At 58.9% G+C, this 20,829-nt stretch overlaps 1 protein-coding gene and 1 long non-coding RNA gene across 3 annotated transcripts in view; both read right to left on the bottom strand.

Moving 5' to 3' along the window:
- Positions 1 to 20,829, bottom strand: part of CAMTA1 (calmodulin binding transcription activator 1) — a 152,722-nt gene that overhangs the window by 125,336 nt on the left and 6,557 nt on the right. Inside the window, exons 1-4 of one of the 2 annotated variants that reach the window (XR_014185805.1) lie at positions 20,044 to 20,187; positions 10,002 to 10,131; positions 9,385 to 9,503; positions 2,495 to 2,512 (exon numbers count right to left, since the gene is read on the bottom strand). Coding sequence is in view for 1 of the 2 variants with exons in the window: in XM_082070022.1 (XP_081926148.1) it covers positions 9,385 to 9,503 (119 nt within the window). In the remaining variant the exon portion in view is untranslated. Of the gene's footprint in view, positions 1 to 2,494; positions 2,513 to 9,384; positions 9,504 to 10,001; positions 10,132 to 20,043; positions 20,188 to 20,829 lie in introns of those variants that run through there. The other variant, XM_082070022.1, reaches the window with a different exon arrangement.
- On the bottom strand, positions 1,893 to 2,514 carry LOC309448470. The gene is made up of 2 exons (XR_014185806.1): positions 2,429 to 2,514; positions 1,893 to 2,106 (listed from the first exon to the last, which is right to left on the bottom strand). It is a non-coding gene; the product is annotated as an uncharacterized lncRNA (long non-coding RNA).

The raw sequence follows: 20,829 nt of genomic DNA, 5'->3' as shown, positions 1-20,829 counted from the left end.
TTCTCAGAACAAACCGGAGCCTGGCCAAGAGCCGTGTCTGGTACCGGCACCGCCGAGCAGAACGGCGGGAGGAAGCACCACACACACACCGCACACTGCACACCGCACACACGGCTGCCCGCACACACCGCACACACCGCACACCACGCACCGCACACACGGCTGCCCGCACACACCGCACACACCGCGCACCACGCACCGCACACACGGCTGCCCGCACACACCGCACACACCGCGCACCACGCACCGCACACACGGCTGCCTGCACACACCGCACACACCGCGCACCACGCACCGCACACACGGCTGCCCGCGCACACTGCACACACTGCACACACCGCACCGCACACACGGCTGCCTGCACACACCGCACACACCGCGCACCACGCACCGCACACACGGCTGCCCGCACACACCGCACACACCGCACACCACGCACCGCACACACGGCTGCCCGCACACACCGCACGCACCACGCACCGCACACACGGCTGCCTGCACACACCGCACACACCGCGCACCACGCACCGCACACACCGCACACACGGCTGCCTGCACACACTGCACACACCGCACCGCACACACGGCTGCCCGCACACACCGCACACACCGCGCACCACGCACCGCACACACGGCTGCCCGCGCACACTGCACACACCGCACACCACGCACCGCACACACGGCTGCCCGCACACACCGCACACACCGCGCACCACGCACCGCACACACGGCTGCCCGCACACACCGCACACACCGCACACCACGCACCGCACACACGGCTGCCCGCACACACCGCACACACCGCACACCACGCACCGCACACACGGCTGCCCGCACACACCGCACACACCGCACACACCGCACCGCACACACGGCTGCCTGCACACACCGCACACACCGCACCGCACACACGGCTGCCTGCACACACCGCACACACCGCACCGCACACACGGCTGCCTGCACACACCGCACACACCGCACCGCACACACGGCTGCCCGCGCACACCGCACACACCGCACACCACGCACCGCACACACGGCTGCCCGCGCACACTGCACACACCGCACACACCGCACCGCACACACGGCTGCCCGCACACACCGCACACACCGCACACCACGCACCGCACACACGGCTGCCCGCACACACCGCACACCACGCACCGCACACACGGCTGCCTGCACACACCGCGCACCACGCACCGCACACACGGCTGCCTGCACACACCGCACACACCGCACACACGGCTGCCCGCACACACCGCACACACCGCACACCACGCACCGCACACACGGCTGCCCGCACACACCGCGCACCGCACACACGGCTGCCCGCACACACCGCACACACCGCACACCACGCACCGCACACACGGCTGCCCGCACACACCGCACACACCGCACACACCGCACCGCACACACGGCTGCCTGCACACACCGCACACACCGCGCACCACGCACCGCACACACGGCTGCCTGCACACACCGCACACACCGCGCACCACGCACCGCACACACGGCTGCCCGCGCACACCGCACACACCGCACACACGGCTGCCTGCACACACCGCACACACCGCACACACCGCGCACCACGCACCGCACACACGGCTGCCTGCACACACTGCACACACCGCGCACCGCACACACGGCTGCCCGCACACACCGCACACACCGCACCGCACACACGGCTGCCCGCACACACCGCGCACCGCACACACCGCACACACGGCTGCCCGCACACACCGCACACACCGCACACACGGCTGCCCGCACACACCGCGCACCGCACACACCGCGCACCGCACACACCGCGCACCACCGTAACTCTGCTTTTGGTTTCAATGATGATGCAAAAATAAACATAAATTGAGTTTCGACTGAGATTCTCATTTTGGTCTAAGTTTGGTCTTTTATTGAACAGCCATCGCTTTTAAGCTGAGGGTTGGGAAAAGTGATCTCAGGATGAACAAAATTTTACAAATAGAGCATATTTTTAATTCAGAAGAGTATGTGAAATGCTCCCGTGATCACTCTGAGCTGTCCAAGTGTGACCGGAGGTGAGGGGGGAAATACGAACAGCGTATGTTTTACTGACCAACAGAACTGTGGAGAAACGCAAATCAAACCAAAGGTGCACAGAAATATCAAAATAAATCACATTAAGCACCGGGAGAACACAGGTCAAAAAAAGTAATGTACTACACAAAACCCACACATTTAAACTTAAAAGAAGCAAAAACCAATGAAAATTACATACTTTAACAACTGAAGTAATTTTTATTCAAGAAAAGCCAACATTACACATTTATATAGGAAAAAAAAGACATTTGGGGAGGTGAAAGAACGCTACAGTTTAAAACGATGAAACGTTACAGCTTGCACACCAAAATTAAAGTGAAATGAATTTAAAAAATGAAATGGTTACCAAAGTAATGCAGGTCAGGGGATCAAAGGTGAAGGGTCACACATTATTAAAAAGAAATCCAAAAGGGCGTCTGCATCAAGATCTCTGCAAAACAAAGGAGCTGCAGTGAGTACAAGCAACACCCTCCACGGCCCGCGGCACGGCTCCCGCGGCACGGCTCCCGCGGCACGGCTCCCGCGACCGCCCCAGCCCGGCGCCAGCACCACCGCCGCCAGGACGCTCCGCCACCGCCGCCGCTGGCCCTGCCACCGGCCCGGCCGTTCCCGCACCCGGCCCCGCTGCCGGTCGCACAGAGGGGCCGGGACAGCCCGCGCGGCTCGGAGCCGCAGAGCCCGCAGCGCTCGGCCGGCCCCGCACCCCTCCAGCCCCTGCGCTCAGCGTCACATCCTGGAACACAGTTTGCTTGACTGCTTTACTCTTTGTAACTGGAAATACAGCGATCATCGACACGCACACCGAGCTCCTGACATCATAACGTGTGTGCCTGTAACGCTACAATAAAACAGTAATTCAAATGTGGTTACCACGACAAAGGCCTCTCCTCCTGGAATTTCAATGACACAGAAGCTATAAAAACCTCTTTGGTACTCATTTCCAAGCAAGATGCAGTCCATTATCTATACTGGATTTATGCAGAGTGTCACATTTACACCAGATGAGTGAGACCCCACCGCGCCGGCACAGCCCGGGGACGTCGCTCTCCGCAGCCGCTCAGCTGCCCCAAAACAGCTTCGAGCTGGAAACCAACAAACCAACCCACCCCCAAAACCGAGTTGTGTCTTCATAGACAAAGAAGTCACCACCGACAGAAAACCACCGTGTCCAAAGCTGGTGCGCAGCGCGAGGATCCAACCTGCAGGCACGTCTGTCCAGAGAACAAACGCGTCGCGCCTCTGGGCTCCGCTCCCGCTTCCCGCGGGCCGGCGCCCGGGACGCGCCGAGGGAGCGGGACGGCTCGTGTCTGAGATCTCTGGCAAACGCTCCCGCTGAAGTTACTGCCGCGCGTCGGAGTTAAAACTCGGTCCCTGCCATTATTTCCAACAGGTATCAACTCCAATTTTTGCGAACTGCAACAACAGCGCAGCTTCTCCGCTGTTCTTTCACCCGTTGCTGAAGCTGGTCCTTTCTCACGATTTACACTGCAGAGTCGTAAGACACCCTCATTTTGGATGGAAGCGATTTGGAAACCAAGTGACTTAGAAACGATCCGGCGCCCACACGACGGCAGTGACTCAGCAGCTAATTGAGCCCAGCGCTACTAACGCTACTAACGCGGAGGGTGCGGCCAGAAGCCCCCGCGGCCGCGGAGGGGCCACCAGCGCCAGCCCCCGGCACGGCCCCCGGGGCTCGGGCTGCTCTGGCGCCAGCGGGTGCGCCCAGGAGCCCCCGGAGCCGCCTCTCCGGGCACCGCAGCCGCTGCTCCGCAGAAACAAACGGCTCCCGCTCACGGTCCCTTTCTCCAGTGCTGCCCTGCATACACCTCCACTTCCACTGGCACTCCTTTTTCCCTCATATCTAGTTCTCCTTTTTCCTCTAAATCCCCTGAATTTTCTCTTGAAAATGCCACAGCCACCCTTGGAAGAGGTGAACATCAGACCAGGAGGACAGGATTTCAATCACTTACAAAACGTAATATCCTCGGTTTCCATTCATTTGACAAGCGAATCAATTCATTTGTGTTTATATATGCCAGTCCCTGGCAGAGACATTTAAATTGACTTTGTAAATTGACTTTGTTGTAACATTTTCCTTGTAAAACGCGGTACAAAGTACAACTCGCCTAACAGACCAGTGAGCGTTCTCCTCGGTGCTGGGCAAGCCAGAGCCAAAGCTGCGGTGCCGCGGCACGCGCTGTCCCTGGTGCCGCAGTACACGCCGCTCGCGGTGCACGGGTACGCGCTGTCCGTGGTGCCGCGGTACGCTCGCGGTGCACGGGTACGCGCTGTCCGTGGTGCCGCGGTACGCTCGCGGTGCACGGGTACGCGCTGTCCGTGGTGCCGCGGTACGCGCTGTCCGCGGTGCCGCGGTAACCACCGCCCGCGGTGCTGCAGTACGCGCCGTCCATGGTGCCGCAGTACGCGCCGTCCATGGTGCCGCGGCACGCGCCGCCCACGGTGCAGCAGTAACCACCGCCCGTGGTGCCGCGGTACGCGCCGTCCGCGGTGCTGTCCCTGCAGACCCGCAGCTAAACGCTCATTCCATTAACACACTCGCCAAGGCTCTGGGTCCGTTCTGGCGCCCGAGCCCCGTGAGCCCAGGGGAGCGGGGCACCCACCGCCCGCGGCACGGCGCCGGGAGCCCTCCAAACACACCCCGCCATTCCAAACCCGTTGATAGAAAGTTTCAACATGTGTAAAAATACACAGAGGTAGCCTGACAGGTTACTCAGCCATGGAGTTAAATACCGGCAGCATTTTATACTTTGTGTATAATATGCTAAAACTAATTATGAAGTAACTTTTTTCTTTAGCAATCATTAAGGGTAAAAAAGTTAATTTAATTCATGCAATTGAATTCACTTGGGAAAAGAAGAAAAGCAAGCAGGAGGGCAGCACTGGCCCAAGCCAACCCGCTGCGGCTCGCTGCGCTCTGCACCGCCGGCCTGGCCCCGGGACCCGACACACTGACTGCTCAGAGCTGCAAAACCAGCCACTTCTGGAGACTTGTCATCATACAGTCACATCGGCCCTAATACTGACCAAAAGGAAGGAAAAGAGAGTCAGAATTTCCTATGAGGAAGAGGAGGAATGTCTGTTAGAGCCAGAACAGCCAGCAGGTATTGCTGCTTTTGTTCTAACTGCCAGAACAGGAACCTTTCAATCCTGCTCGATCACCGAGCCTGCTCACAGCATTTACTAATTATGTAAACACGACTGAGAAACTGCAAAAGCAAAGCCACTGGCAGATTTTCTGCCTTGTACATTAAGCAAAGCACAGAATTTCATTAATTTCACAAAATAAACCCATAATGAAGTGCTTCTGATAAAGAGAAATTTCCATCTCGCTCACTGATCAGCCTTAACCTGCCATCACACCCGCGCCAGGCGGGCGCAGGCACCGGCGCCCGAGGCGGCGCTGCTCCGGGCAGGCGGGAGCGCTCCCCCGCACCTCGGGGCTTTTCCTGCTCCTTTAAAGACGGGGGATTCTCACACTCCTGCTGTTGGCCGGTGACGGGCGCCACTCGCCACCGCGCGGGCGCCAACAGCCGCCACTCACCAAGCACCGCGCGGGCACCAACAGCCCCGTCCTGCACCCCCCGGACGCTTGATGTCGAGTGGAAGAGGAGAATGTCAGTGTCGGCCAAGCGAAGCAAAGACGCGCGACCACGCCGGAGACGTCTGTGAGCAGCGACTCAAGGTCCCCAGATCAGCATCAAAGAATTTCTTGCTACGCTAAGTGATGTTCAGACAGAGATTTGTAACTGCACTTGCACACTATCGAGCGATACCTGAGCCCACAGTGTGTGAAACGCGGGAAAAGGGGCGTTCCTGCCATGCCCTCAAGCACATGCAGCAAGTACTACTGGGTTTTTCTACCCTGGAACTTCTTGGTTTTCCCAACAGAGAATGTAAATACAGGACGCTGTGGGAAACAAAAGCCCTAGGTAGCATTTTACATTTTGGATGTCTAACTTTTCCTTCTTTCTCGTCCTGTGTCACCACGTGTTTACAAGGATGATTAATGACTGCGGCTGCCAGCTCCATTAGTGAAAGGCATCTCGGCTGGAAGCCGCAATCCCGCTCGGGCGAGCGCCGCGCGAGACAAGGTCAGCGCGACCGCGGCCCCGCCGGAGCTGCCGGGAGCCGCCGGGCAGCGCTTCCCGCAAACCGGCCCGTGCTGCCCGGCCGCCAGCGCAGAACGAGCCGCTGCGCGAGTGGCCGTTAACGAGCCGTCCGCCACGGGCCCAGGCCGGGGCCCGAGGGGCCCGCAGGCGCTTTGGGTGCTGCAGCCCCGTGCCGGGCACGGCGAGCGAGCCGCGGGCAGCACCAGCCACCGGGAGCCTGACACCAAACCCCGTCTGCCTTACACAACGCCAAACCGGTTCAAAATGAACAACCGAAAGCCCAGAGCAAGGCACTAACGCCCTCACGCACAGAGCCCCGCAGCTCTCTGGCAGTCAACCGATTCGTCCCGATGTGAGAAATCCCATGGAAACCCCCCTTCTGTCCCCCCCGAGCAGGAGAAAGCAGCTCACACACGCTGCCACGGGAACCGGAGAACACGTAAATCTGTCACTGAATTGCTCGGCTAAACTTACGATTTTCTATCTCTGGAAAAAAAAAAAAATGAGAAGGAACACTTCCGTCACCAGGAAATATAAAACCACTATAAACTGGATTTAAGACGAGATGACATCTTGATATGGAAATATATTTCCCTCAAACATTTCAGTTAAAACTGCATAATCTGAAGGAAAGCAAACATCTCGATAACATGTTGTAAGCACTTTTAAATGCTCCATTTCTCTTGCTGCTCACAGCATTATTTTACCAAGTGTAAAGTGAACCACGGCCCCGCCGGCTCTCGCAGGGTCGTGTCTGTCACCCCACGCCGCCGGCGCTCAGCCCCGTCTGCAGAGGCGGCTGCTCAGCGGGACCCGCGGCCGGACAAGCCCTGGGGGGCCCTGACCCCCCCCCAGCCCCGCCCCCCGGCGAGGACCCGCCTGGGAGAGCAGAGACGCGGTGCCCGCGCTCCCGGGACACATCCCGCAGCCCACGGCGCCCGCGGCCCCGCCGGGCGTGCTGCGCCTGCCCCAGCGCACGGGGCCGAGGGACACCGCTGCGGCACCGCACCGCACACCTGGCAGCTACCTCACGCATTTTATTCCTTTTGTATCTTTCAATAAAGCTCCCTGTTGGTGAAACGCCTCACGAGCTGCCCCAGCGATTCTGGAAGGAACACAAGGGCTACGGAAGTACCACCGTACAAAGTACAAATGGGGCCCTCCCCAGCACAGCCGGAACACCCGTGCACTCAGATGAAAAATACATTCCCTTTGGAATGACTCTGAAATGTGTCCAACACTATTATTCAATTATACCCTAAGAAAAACTCAAGTTTTGTAACAGTGACCAGAATTAAACTTCCAGGTTGGGGGCAGGGAGGGAAATCAAATCTGGAAGCTGAGCTCCCTCCTCCCCCGTCATTATCACGAATTTCCCAAGACTCCATCTAGGCACGAAGTTCTGCCTTTTTTTCCTCCTCCGAGCTGACAAGGCCAAACATCTCAGGCCACCAGAAAAGCTCTTCCTTGTCAATAATGCAACAGCGAAACCACAACCGGCACACAGGCCGGCAGAGCCAGCCCAGAACAGCCGCGGTCACAACCAGCTCCCGGTCCCACGGCCGCGGGTTCGGAGCAGACGCTGACGGGCACGACAGACCGGACATCCCATAAGGCAGAAGGGGGCTGGTGCAGCTTTTAACATACCAGCTGATGATTCGGGATTATTGGCAAACCATTGATCTAGAATTAAAGTCCAAGAGAAACTTATGGCAAAAACAGGCACCATCCAAACTGCTCACCTTCCCCCTCCGGAATGCCGACATGTCCTTCAGATGGAGGATGCTTCTTCCAGCCCAGTTCACACTGCAAGCACCTACGCTCTCTGCTTTGCATCACACTTATGAACAATCAAGATTTCCAGCTATGAATTAACTTTGTTTGCCGCCCTCTGTACCCTGGGAGGCCACACGGTGAAGCTGGAAGCGTGTGAGCGTGTACACGAGCCTCTGAACCGGGGAGACAAGCGACCGAACACCAGCAAGCTGCTCCCGTCACAAGACGGAGCCTCCCTGTGCCACAAGCCCCGCAGAGCGCTTGCTTCCGCAGCCGTCTGTCAAACGCCATCCTTCGAGCCACTGAATGGCTCCAGCTCCGTGCCCATCAGCACCAACGCCAGCCCAGAATAAACTGCAACCCGCATTTTCTAAAATTTACACTTAAATTCAAATGACCCAAGACAAAACCATCTACACAAAGGAGCCAGCAGCAGCAGCTCCCCAGAAGAGCCGACTCGCTGTCACAGCACAGGTATGGCAACACCAGGTACCCGACCTGAGCCTCAGACAGCGGGGGGCGAGCCCTCCAGCCCTGAACACGCGCAGGGCTGACGGTGTCCGACTGCGCCCAGCTCGCCGCCTGTAGTTCAACTCGTGAGCAGCGTTTGTGTGAACACGTTTAAATGTTACAGAACAGTCAGCGTGCAACAGGCAGATACTGACTGCAGTTTTACAGGGGTTTCTCAGAGCTGCTTGCTTCTGTTATCGAATGATTCCCACAACACGGCAAAGGTACAGCGGGACAGCGCTACTGAGGCACAGCTACGCTGCGGGTACTGCGGTGCGACCTCAGCCTCGCCGCCCGGAGGAACAAAGACCCCGGGCCTGTCCGAACTGTGCTCCAGCTCCACCGTGCGCTCACACCGGTGACCCCAACCACGATGCGCTAACAGCAGGTACGCAGAGTGCCACATTCAGAGTAACCGATCCCAGTACAAAACACCCGTTCTTTGTGCCTCCCTGTCCTAACAAGATTTCTCAGACAAGCGCGAGCTGGTTATTTCTCAGGATCCCGTTTGGCAGGAAAGAACACGCACTGTGGTTTTGTTCGGAAGTCCTTACGCATGGAAAGACAGCACCTGTTTAACGCTGCGCCCAAACGCCTGTCTAATGTTAACAATTTTGGAGCATGGCAGGAGGATGACACAAGATCTGACTCTTTGAGACGGGCGACATACACATGAGCAACAGACCCCTACTACACCAGCATCACATGTGCCTTCAGGTCCAGTTTGAATCCCACTTTCAACACGTAACAGGACTTCATTGTTTAAGCAACAGGTTCTGGAGCCAGGGAATTCATATCCCGTAACTTTCATGGCATGCTCTCAAAAAATAATCCACAAGCATCAAGTAAGCTGGTACATTTAAGAATAAAATAGAGATTTAGCTACCTCGTTAGTGTTCCAGCGGTGCCTCTCTTTCGGTAAACTTGAACATTTCGGTAGACATTCAAGCAGCTTCTTCGGTAAAAAGATTTTTACATGACTGCCATTGCTGTTCCCATGATCATCTGGAAAGAAGAGGAGACACAGACACGTGATGTAGGGACGGGGAGGCGCTGCCACGAGAGCCGGGCTCCGGAGCCCGCGCACCCGCCAGCCCGCGCGCAGAGAGCGGGCGCCGCGCCGCCGCAAAGAACAACACGGCTTCCTGTTCAAATCGCACCTTTATTCCACATATACAAATACAGCGCAGTTCCTCGTGGTTGCAAAGTTGGAGAGGAGCTTTGATGGATTTGTGCACAAGGAGCCTGTGTGTGCTCACCTGTGCCTCTTTCAGCTTACTGCCTCCCTCAGCGACAAATTTTACAAGCAATAGCGACAAAACGTTACAGAAGCTGTGACCATAGCGCTATGACCTGCCAGGGAAGTCGTAAATGAAGTTCACACTTGACAGGATTTGCAAGTAAATAAGCACAGAGCCCCAGTACCTGCTATAATTTTGCCAAGCTGCAGCAGAAATGCATCTCAAGGTCTATTAGTTCATTTAAAACTAAAATGCACTGTACCTGATTAAAAACAGGTTACTTTTCCTTCCAGGGACCGCTCAGGCAGTGAATGTAGCTCCTCAACATGTGAGCGAGGCAGAGGGATGGAAATCCTCCTCCCTCACCATGCCCGGGGCTCTCGAAAGCAGAACTACCGGAGAATATAAGATTATTCTTTTTTGTTGCTAAAAATGTAGCAAGTGCATCAATTACCCTTAAAAAACAAATGAACAAACAAACGAGAGCCCCCCAAAGCCCTGCAGCCCAGCAGCAGCCTGCGTGAGTCCCAGAAGCGCCAACTTCTACCACCACCTTCAGCACCAGAGCATCCGCGGGACCAGACCCCCGGCACAGCCCTGCGCCCCCGCCCCCCGCCCCGCGCCCGCACAGCGGGGTACGAGGACCACGCTTATTCACTGCCGTTCTGCCCTGCAAAACTAACTTGTAGTCATCTCCCATTTGGGAGCATACAGAAAAAGGATATTAACTTTCCCTTTTATACATCTAATCATTTTACGTCATCAAACAGCTGCCAGCATCTTGATAAAACTGCTCTGCAACTCCGCACAATACAGAACGTCCCCCAACCCGCGGCAAACCAGAGCCCGTCCCGCGGCCGCGCCGGAGCGCAAACCCGCAGCTCCACAGCCCCGGGATTCTCAAAGCTCGATTCTGCTCTTGGATGTGTCAAGTTCAACAATGTACACGCTGTTAAATCAACCACTCGTGCAAGCGGAGCAGATGAGCTTACAAGACAAGCAGCGACGTGTATGATAAACGTGAGCTGCTCTATAATTCACGAGCCCCGCGCTCCCGGCTGCGGGACCTTCCCTCTCCGGCTGCCCCGACCCAACGCCAGCGCTGCTGCGTTCCCTCCTCCCGGAGCAGAGAGCTCTGCGGAGCCGGCACGGCAATCAGGAGGAAGGATCCCTCCGTCTTTCGTACAGCGCTCCAGGACGTCTGCCTCGACACTGCGGATCTCAGACCGCTAGCCCACGGGGCTTCTTGGCCACTTCTTTTTCCAAGTCAGTGTTCTCCATGTGCGACTGTCCCACCTCCAGCCACTCGAAGCTTCACAAACGCCTGGGGCGATCCACAAGGACACGGACCCACCGGGACAGAGCGCAGAGCTGGCCGGGCCCGGCAGCCCCAAAGACACCGACCCACCGGGACAGAGCGCAGAGCGGGCCGGGCCCGGCAGCCCCAAAGACACCGACCCACCGGGACAGAGCGCAGAGCTGGCCGGGCCCGGCAGCCCCAAAGACACCGACCCACCGGGACAGAGCGCAGAGCGGGCCGGGCCCGGCAGCCCCAAAGACACCGACCCACCGGGACAGAGCGCAGAGCTGGCCGGGCCCGGCAGCCCCAAAGACACCGACCCACCGGGACAGAGCGCAGAGCGGGCCGGGCCCGGCACCGACCCACCGGGACAGAGCGCAGAGCGGGCCGGGCCGGCAGCCCCAAAGACACCGACCCACCGGGACAGAGCGCAGAGCGGGCCGGCCCGGCACCGACCCACCGGGACAGAGCGCAGAGCTGGCCGGGCCGGCAGCCCCAAAGACACCGACCCACCGGGACAGAGCGCAGAGCTGGCCGGGCCCGGCAGCCCCAAAGACACCGACCCACCGGGACAGAGCGCAGAGCGGGCCGGGCCGGCAGCCGGCAGCCCCTGCCCACCCTGCCCGCCCCTCCAGCCGGGTTCGCTGGTACCTACTTAACATTCCCTACACTAATTTTATACCGTTTTCATTTCTCATTCAAAATATTGCATTGCACTATATTCAATTCATTAAGGAGGCAAAGCATTTTACAGCACACATTATTGCTTTTATCAGCCAAACTACATCCCCAGTTACATCTCATCAGCTTATTTTCCATGGGTACATTTTAATTGACATTAATTGTATTACTTCCCTTACCTCCGTATCAGTCAAGTCCTCTATCATTCATTCTATTATTTTGCAGGGCTGGCAGACCTCTAATTATTCAGCTCGTTTTATTAACTTTCTTCCACTGTCATCAATTATCAGTATTATTAATCCAGAAAGTGCCTATGGATAATAGATCCCTTAAAAATGTTTTGGTAGAAGTTCTCAGAACTTGCTGACTCTAAACCTTCCACCTCCTGTTGTTGGCATCTCGCGCCCCTGTGTTACAACAGCAACGGAAGGTCATTTGCACCCCCCGGAGGGTGACAGCATTTCACATATGCTTTCCTTCTCTGCATTCAGCAGCCACATTTCTTCATTCCAGAAACTCCCCAACGTGGAAAGCGGCAAGCGCCGCCGCCTCGATGGAAAGCTCTGGCCAGGCGGTCAGCGCCACGCACGGCAACCACGGCACGGAAAGCCAGTCCTCAATTCCACCTCCCTAAACCAGACCTGACCTTGGGCAAGGGCGAAGCTGCCAACCAGCCAGGAGGGTCCAGAGCACGCGGGTGCCCAGGGGCGATGGGCACGGTGGCTGCAGCGCTGGAGCCGTCCCCGCCGCTGAAACGTCCCCCCGGGCCCCTCTCCGTGCTCCGGTTCCTCCGCACGCAGCTCCACCAGCAGGTCCCCAAGTGTGCCCAGGACCTGCCACCCCTGCAGACCGGCTACCGAGAGTTCACATTGCTCCAAACCAGCTATTGCTTTGCCACTTATGTTCCACACAAATCACGGCAATCCTTCCAGCTACAACACATACACCTTTAGGGAGCCAGAGAAAAGGAAAGAAGTGGTTGTCCCTTGGCCTGAACCTCATCAGTCACTTCCAGCCCCGCTGCGGTGCCACAGCCCGGGCAGCGCCTCCCGCCCGCGGAGGAGCCGGAGCCGGCCCGCTCCGCGCCCGGCGGCACGGGGAGCAGCTCCCGCCGCCCCGGCTGCCACCTCCGCTGTGCTTACAAACACGAGCTGCAATTTCACAATATTTACTTGGTTCTACTGTGCAAATCCAGGCCAGATTTGTACTTGAACTCTCTCCCTCGTATTATTTTTGCTATGGGTGGGACTTATGACATTGTGATCTGCAAACCCATCCAGTGTCAATAAAAAGTGCTTCTGCAAGCAAAGCTGCACTTGCACAAGGAGGATCTGCCAGTAAAGCTGTATCGACATGGGGTTTTTTTAGTGCAAAGCTGGCCACAGCTCAAAAAGTGCTTCCCAAGGCACGCACGGCCAAATCTGCAAACGCCAACACGGCAGATATACACTGAAACACAGCGGCCCACAATGGATCTTGGAATACGGTATGAAAATCCCAAATTCAAATTCCACTAGCGATCTTCAAGATTGCTCATTAGCAAACCAGAAACTTGTGCAAAACTAAGAAAGTAAAGCGACTATAAAGTTCATAGAAAGTTCCATATTAATTATACCACATAAACCCTTCGTAATTTTATGGGTTTCTTCATGCTCCTTACACTTTATCCTCCCAAGGGATGCAACACGGGCCATAAAACTTTAAAGCACACAACAGCAAATCACACAGCGAGTCTGTGCCCTCACCCCGCTCTCCAAACAACCTTTGCTTTTTCTTTAACTGGTTCTTAAATCTTCTGTGATCCAGGGGATGAATTCAGATCTACAGACCATTTAACTACCACAGTGTATCAATAGAAGGTGTAACTGGAGAACAGAGGAACGGCTGAATGGGTGTTGATCAGCCGTTGATTTGCAGACAGTTCTATGCTGGAAATCAACGTAAAGAACAAGCCTGTAAAAGTCGTCCGTGCCTGGTCTCAGGGAGCTCGGTGCCATCACAGCAGCTCGCAGGGCAACGGCTCCAGCGCCAGCCTGGCACTGCGGTTCCCAGCCCGGCACTGCCGGTTCCCAGCCCGCCGCTGCGGTTCCCAGCCCGGCGCTGCGGTTCCCAGCCCGGCGCTGCGGTTCCCAGCCCGGCGCTGCGGTTCCCAGCCCGGCGCTGCGGTTCCCAGCCCGCCGCTGCGGTTCCCAGCCCGGCGCTGCGGTTCCCAGCCCGGCGCTGCCGGTTCCCAGCCCGCCGCTGCCGGTTCCCAGCCCACCGCTGCGGTTCCCAGCCCCGCCGGCTTTCCCAAAACCCTCCCCTTGGCTGCTCCCCAATAACCCGCTGCTCCAAGGATGACACGCGAACACAGACAAAAGTCAAAGTCAAAAGAATTCACATTGGTATTTCCATGCTGATCTGGCTCTGGCGGGCGCCGGGCTGGGCCATCACCATGAAGTTCTCTGTTCTTCATGTGCTGACCTCTGGACAGAGGCAAAACCGATAAATCCAGTCTGGCAGAATGAAACGCAAAGAATCACCCCTGATCCAAACTTCTGAACCACTGGGATGCTTCTCCTCATAGTTAAACTTGGTCTCTGGCATTTTCAATCAGTCAACAAGTAGCAATATAAACAAACCCAACAGCTCTTGGTCTGTGTTCTAGAAATATTTGGACAATTACAGTTGTACATCTCTTGTCAACAAAAGCCAATTTCTAAATATCAGTCGAGGGCGGCTCAGACAAGATAACCAGGTCCCGCTCCTTTGCCAGCGCTCGGCTCAGCTGCCGGTTGAGCAAAGGTGTCCTGGTCCCTGTGGGGGGACGGGGCAGGGACGCGGGGGACGCGGGGGACGCGTCAGCTCTTCAGGCAAAGGTAAAAACATGAAAGAGGAGCACGAGCGGCCGACGGGCAAACCAGCACACGCACCGCTGGGACTGCTGCCTGTGAGGAAAACGGGGGACGAGGAGATCACAGGAATGGCAGCAGTATCAAGGATGATCAACATCATCATTTTACTCTAGTAAATTATTGAAGCTAGCCTAATTTCTTGGAACAGTTGTGATACTCCGTTGCTCTGACAAGCTCTACAAACCATTCTAAGGCTGTAAGGAATGCAAATACAGCTGAAACTCTGCTGCTGTGTATTATCGTCCTGGTTTTCCCACCAATAACGCGCTACTTGTAAGTTATTGTATCCTTTTCACATAGCAGGAAGTTTCTTGACATTTTATAACTGAATCCAATTTGAACAACACAGTTATGTAAAACTGCAACCGACGCGTTCTGGGGCAGAGTTGATAGCACAATTCCTCATGGAGGCCTACGCGCTGGCGGAGGGTCTGGCGCACACAATGAGCTGTTAGGCTCTCACGCTGCGCACGGACGGCAGCGCTCAGCACCCGGGCTGCGCTCCCCGCGCAGGGGACGCTGTGACCGTCCCGAGGACGCAGCGCCCGGCGCTCACGGGCGGCTCGCGCTCCACGCTGCCGCGGCGCGTTGTACGGCGAGTGCAGCAGGCGAGCGGAGCATCGCCGGGGTCACCAGCGGCACCGTGGCTTCAGACCCGCCACCCAGTCCTTCGGCCCTTGGTTCTCACTAGAACTACATCATCAAATTCAACTGCAATGAAACTAAAGAGAGATGGATATTAGTAGTTGAGCCTCTCAAAAACAAACCGCCCATCTACACAGCTCTCAATACTACAAACATCCTCAAGACTCCAGCACATTCCCAAGTATCCTGAAGTACTGGCTACGGCTAGTGAGATCGCCCACTCGGACCCTGGACACTGGCAGCCGCCAACCATGGATATTTTTACTTTATTTTTTAAACTATGAACAGTTTGAGTTTGGAAACCTACCTGGAGAGCTGGCAGGGGAAACAAACACCAAAACAGCACCACAAAACCCCTGGAAGCAAAGATGCGCCAAGAGCAGGACAAGGACACCGAGCCCTCCAGCCCCAGCGCCACCGGGAGCTCGCTCAGCCGCGGGGCCGTGACTGCCCCGGGGACCCCCGGCGCCTTCACACCCACAGCGCTCGAACCGCGGCCAACGCCAGACGGGGCTGACGGGGCGCAGGAAGGCACAGGAGATGAACACAGGAACAGCTCGGAAAGGCCTGGAAGGACGCCGGAAGCAGCCAGGACGCGCGCGGCCGCAGCGAACCCGCGCGGCTCCGCGCACGCTCCGCTCGCTCCAGGGGAAGCTCGGGGGCTTTTGCTGCTGTTTTGGCATTGGGCTTTGTTTGTTTTCTCTCCCTGCAGACATACTCGGATACTGAAGCAGAGACAGAAGGGACACTGGAAAAGGAAGGTCACATTCCAGCTCCCTCTTTCTGAGGGCACCCTGGACAGAGCTTTTCCTCCTCCTCTGCTGCCGTGTGCTTTGCCAAGCAGGTCTCTGAAAGATGGCATGTTTGAGAAGGATCGTTTAATTGTGGTAGTAAAGTCAGCACCAAGTCCTGAAAGACTGAATTTTAAAAACATTCGTTTTAAACTTACTTGTACATAATCCTTGCACTGTTTCCTGATAAATGAAATGAAACCTGAGTTACAATGGCTATAGGAAACCTTCCTACAGACCTAGCTTTAAAAACCCACACAAATAAACTAAAAACCTTTTGAGATGAAGTGTTTGGGAAAATCATTAAGAACAACAGATGTGGAATTTAAAAACTCGAGCTTTAAACAAGCCCCGCGCCTTCCATCAGGAACCGTGCACGTCAAACAGTTACGATACCAAAGCACTAAAGAGAACTGCTCTCGCACACGCAGCTCCTGCAGTCTGGAGAGCGACCGGAGCCCACCCCGCGCCCCGTCCTGCTGGCCCACAGCCCCCGAGCCAGAGACCCCGGCACGAGGCAGCTCGTCCGCCTCTGCCCACGGACAGGGGCGAAACCCCGGCTGCTGAAATGAGCAAAAGCTCCGTGGCAGCGCGTGGCCGACACAGGAGCTCGGCCAGGAGGGACCGCGGTACAAACGCGACCATCGCGCTGCAAAGGCCTCAGGTTTGTTTAAGTAACAAATTGTTATGCAACACTTCCGCAGAGGGAAGTAAATATTTGCTGTTTGACAACCAGATCAGGACTGCTTGGTTTTCCAGAGGGACGCTCCCCAAACCGCCGCTCAGCATCCCACCACACCTGAAGCGCCGAGTCCCTCGGGTCCCCACCAACTCCTGGCCCTGCCTGAACTAGCAGAGGAAAAACTGACCCGCCGCACGGCACCGCACGCGAGGGCACCACAAACAGCGCCAGCTCCCGCGCCAGCTGCCACAGGGACACGGGCACTGCTCCGCGTCGCAGCCCTGGGTTTCACACCTGCCCAGGAGAGCGCACAGAAATACCGGGAAAGGGTCTCCATGCGCATCCAGCCCTGAACTTTCTTACATTTGCAGCAGACCCCCACCCCAATCTATTTCAGAGCCCCTCAGAGCTGCCAAGCAGCGCCTCCCAGGGTCAGTCCTCCCGTTTCGGTCCAGACACAGAACGCGTCATAAACTACAAAAGCCACAAACCCTCTGCTGCAGTAACGTAAGAGCTGCTCGGTCATCGAGCCCAACTTCATCTGCCTAGGGAAACCAGAAAAGAGGTAGCTCACCCAAGTCCTCAGAGACGTGGCAATGCCTCCTGCAGCCAGGGGACTGAGTCCAGACTCCCCCCAAACCCTCACCCACCGCCGAGGAATTTCTGCTGGGCACAGGGAGCCTGGAGCAGAGCTGGAGAGGGAAGCTGGGAGAGCCGGCCGGTCTGCAGCGCTGCTGCCCGCTGTCAGGAGGCCCGTCAGGAGGCTGCCCCCCCGCACGCCGCGGGCAGGGCACGCGGCTCCCGGAGAAGCCGCGCTCCACGCAGCTGACCTGCCCGCTGCCACTTACCTTCGGGTTTTGGACGTTAAACTAACAGAAACCTAAAGCAACCTGCGTTCTCTCCTCTAGCATCCGTACTACTGGTGAAACATTTATCTTGAATCATGCTTTAAAATTACTCCCAGTTAAGTTTCTGACAGGCAGAGTTTAAATTTAAGGAATGAATGGTTTATATCTTGCCTCCTCGCGAATACACCAGAGACCTAGTCAGGGCGAGAGCTGCTCTGGGTGCTCACTACGAGCACAGCACCGGAGCTGGTGCCGCGCTGCCGGCTCCGCGCTCCCGCCCGGCACGGCGCGGCCCCGGGGACGCGGCTCTGCAGGGCACGGCGCGGCCCCGGCCAGCGAGCCCCTCCACGAGCCGCCGGGCTGCAGCACCGCACGGGTGTGCTCCAGCGCCGGGCACAAACGTCCTTTCTCCAGCAGCTCGTGCACAGCACTCCAGCACAAAGGCCAACGCTGCTGCAGACCCATCTCCTCAGCAAGCACACACTTCAACAGCCCACAAAAATCAGTTTCCAACACGAAACACGGTAACAGCCGCATTAAGTAACAAGCGTCACAGCCAAATTACCTTTCAAGTCAAGGAGCGCTGATCTGCGTGGTTCTGTAAAGCCGCGGCCTCGCAGGAACGAGTACACTGAAATCTGCGCCTTACGCAGGAAAATGTCATCGCACGTTAGCACAGGAAGGGCAAGAAGAGCCAAGCCCGCGTGTGCTTTGGGAACAAGACTCTCATCTGCTGAAGAAGTGCAACTTCACTATTTGAGCCATGTAGTCCGCATGGATGCTCATTCTCTTCTCACACCTGTGTTAACCAGTTGATATTTCACTAGTTCAGTGGAATTAATCATTTAATTCAATGCAAATGAGAAAAGAAGCCCGGTATTTTCCGGACCACAGGAAAGATGGAACTAAGGAATTTGGGAGCATCAAAGAGATTAATAAAAGATGAAGCTGACAACAGTCATAATCACCGCTGATACTTAAAAGGTACATTTGCCGTAGAGCTCTCACGCTGGACAAGGCACAGACAGACAGCAAACCAAAGGTGGCCATGCCTGGGGAGGTTCTACACCCGCTAAATTACAAGAAACAACCAAAAATAAAAAGATACTTCCAAAGCACTTTGAGCAAAAATCCAGATGAAGAGGTCGGAATCACAACCCGGAATCCCAAAAGGGGTTTCCCAGTAAGAGCTGCAAATGGATTAAAAGCGAGGAAGGACGTTTGCTACAGGGACGCGGAAAAAACAATTAGCCAAAGAAACACCGATATTCGAGGTGCCCGACTGCAACCCAATAAACGCCAGCGGCATTCCCGAAATTTACCCGGTTTCAGTTACGCAACCGGTGAGCTGCGGGACACAAACCGCCCCCTCCCGCCCCGGCAAACGGAGCCGCGACACCGGGTACCGGTTACCGGGCAGCCCCGCCGACCACGGAAGTCGGGGCGACACCGTCCCGCGGCGCGACCGCCGGGGCCGGGAGAGCGGGCGCAGCAGCCGCCGGCGGGGCGGGAGGCGCCGCCAGCGCTTCCCGCGGCCCGCGGGGCGAACTTCAGGGAAATCGCCCGAGCCAGGCGATCGGGGCCGAACGGGCCGGGGCCGCCGCCCGCCCTTCCCGCCGAGCTCCCACCGGACGGCCCCGCCGGGCTGGGGGCGCCGCGGGGCGCGCGGGCGGAGCAGCGCTACCCCCTTGCGGACACGCCGCGCCCCCGCTCCCGCCGCGCCGGTAACTTTCGGCCGGAGTTGGGCGCCCCGGCCGCCCCCCTCCCCTCCCCTCCCCTCCCCTCCCCGCCGCGCCGCCCGCGGGGCCGGGCAGGGCCGGGCCGCCCCCCGCTCCCCTCCGAGCCCGCCGCTCCGCCGGCCCCGGCAGCGCCCCCCCCGCCCCGGCCCGCCCGCTCCCGCCGGCGCGAAGGCCCCGGTGCGGCGGGGCCGCGGCCGAGCCCGCCCCGCTCGTGACAGGCGCGCGCTCGCGAGGCACGTGCGCCGGCGCCGCCGGGGGGGAGCGCGCGGGGGAGCGGCGGGGGCGGCGCGGCCGAGCCCGGCCCGGCGCGGCGTGACCCGGGCGGCGGCGGCGGGCCCAGGCCGCCCCCGGCCGGCGGATGCCCGGAGCCGCGCGCCGCCCCGCCGCCTCAGCCTCCATGTTGGCGGCGGGCGGGCACGTGCCGGCGGGCGGCGGGAGGCGTGCCCGAGCCTCGGCCCAGCCCGGCCGCCGCGGCCCCGGCGCCACGCGGCCTGCCCGCCGCACATGGCCTGCCCGCCGCCCCCCGGCCCGGCCCGGCCCCGCGGGGGCTCCCACCGCCGCCAAACTTCGCGCCGCGCGGCCCAGCCCGGCCTCCGCGCCGCCGGCAGGGACGGCGGGGGGGGGCGGCGCGGGAGGCCCGGCGCGCCGGCAGCCCCGCGGCGGCGGCGGACAGGCCCGGCCCGGCGCGGCGGCGCGGAGCGGGTGGGCCCGGCCGCGCTCTCACCTTCCGGCTTGTTTTCGGCGGCCATTTCCCCTCCGCGCGCCACATCCTCCTCCGCCTCCTCGCGACCGGGACCCAGGCGCGCGCCGCCTCCTCCCGCTGCCGCCGCCGCCGCCGGGCCGGCCACCCCGCGCGCACGGCGCACACCCCGCGCCGCCCATTGGGGGAGAAGCCGCACTGACACCCGCGGCGGCCAATCGTGTCGGGCGGAGGGCGGGCACCCTGAGGGGATGGGCGCGACGGACAGCGCGCGCCGCCAATCGCAACGCGGCAGCGCTTCAGTGACACGCTCCGCAGCCACTAAGCGGAGACGCCGGGAAAACGAGGAGAGCGAGACGCCGCGCTTTACTGACGGCCGCAGCGGCCACTCAGGAAGCGATGCCTCACGACTGACAGCCGCCGGAGCCAACCGCGCCGCGGAGGAAGCGGGACTTGCCGATTGACGCACGGCACCGCCGGCGCCGGCAGCCAACGAGCAGCGCCGTCCGCCAGAGTGACCGCGCGCAGGGCCAATGGGGTGAGCGAGCCGGGCGGCCGCCGCGCCACTGCCCCCAGCCCTGTCCATTGGCTGCGGACCGCCCCGGCAGGCGCCCGCCCCCTCCGCGCCCTGTAACCCTAAACAAAGCCGCCGATTGGCGCGGCGGGCGGTCCGCCCGCCAATCCCCGCGCCCGCCCCGCCCCGCCCGGGTCCCCGTGCACAGCGGAGCGGGACCCGCCGGCAGCCGGCCCGGTAACCGGGCGCTCTCCCCCTGCGCCGGGACGCGGTTACGCCGCGGCCCCCCCGGGCTG

The sequence above is a fragment of the Streptopelia decaocto genome (genome assembly GCF_964273445.1).
Source record: "Streptopelia decaocto genome assembly, chromosome: 20".
NCBI classification, from domain to species: Eukaryota; Metazoa; Chordata; class Aves; order Columbiformes; family Columbidae; genus Streptopelia; species Streptopelia decaocto.
The sequence above is the reverse complement of the archived record's forward strand: the minus strand, read 5'-3'. Positions and strand labels throughout refer to the sequence as shown.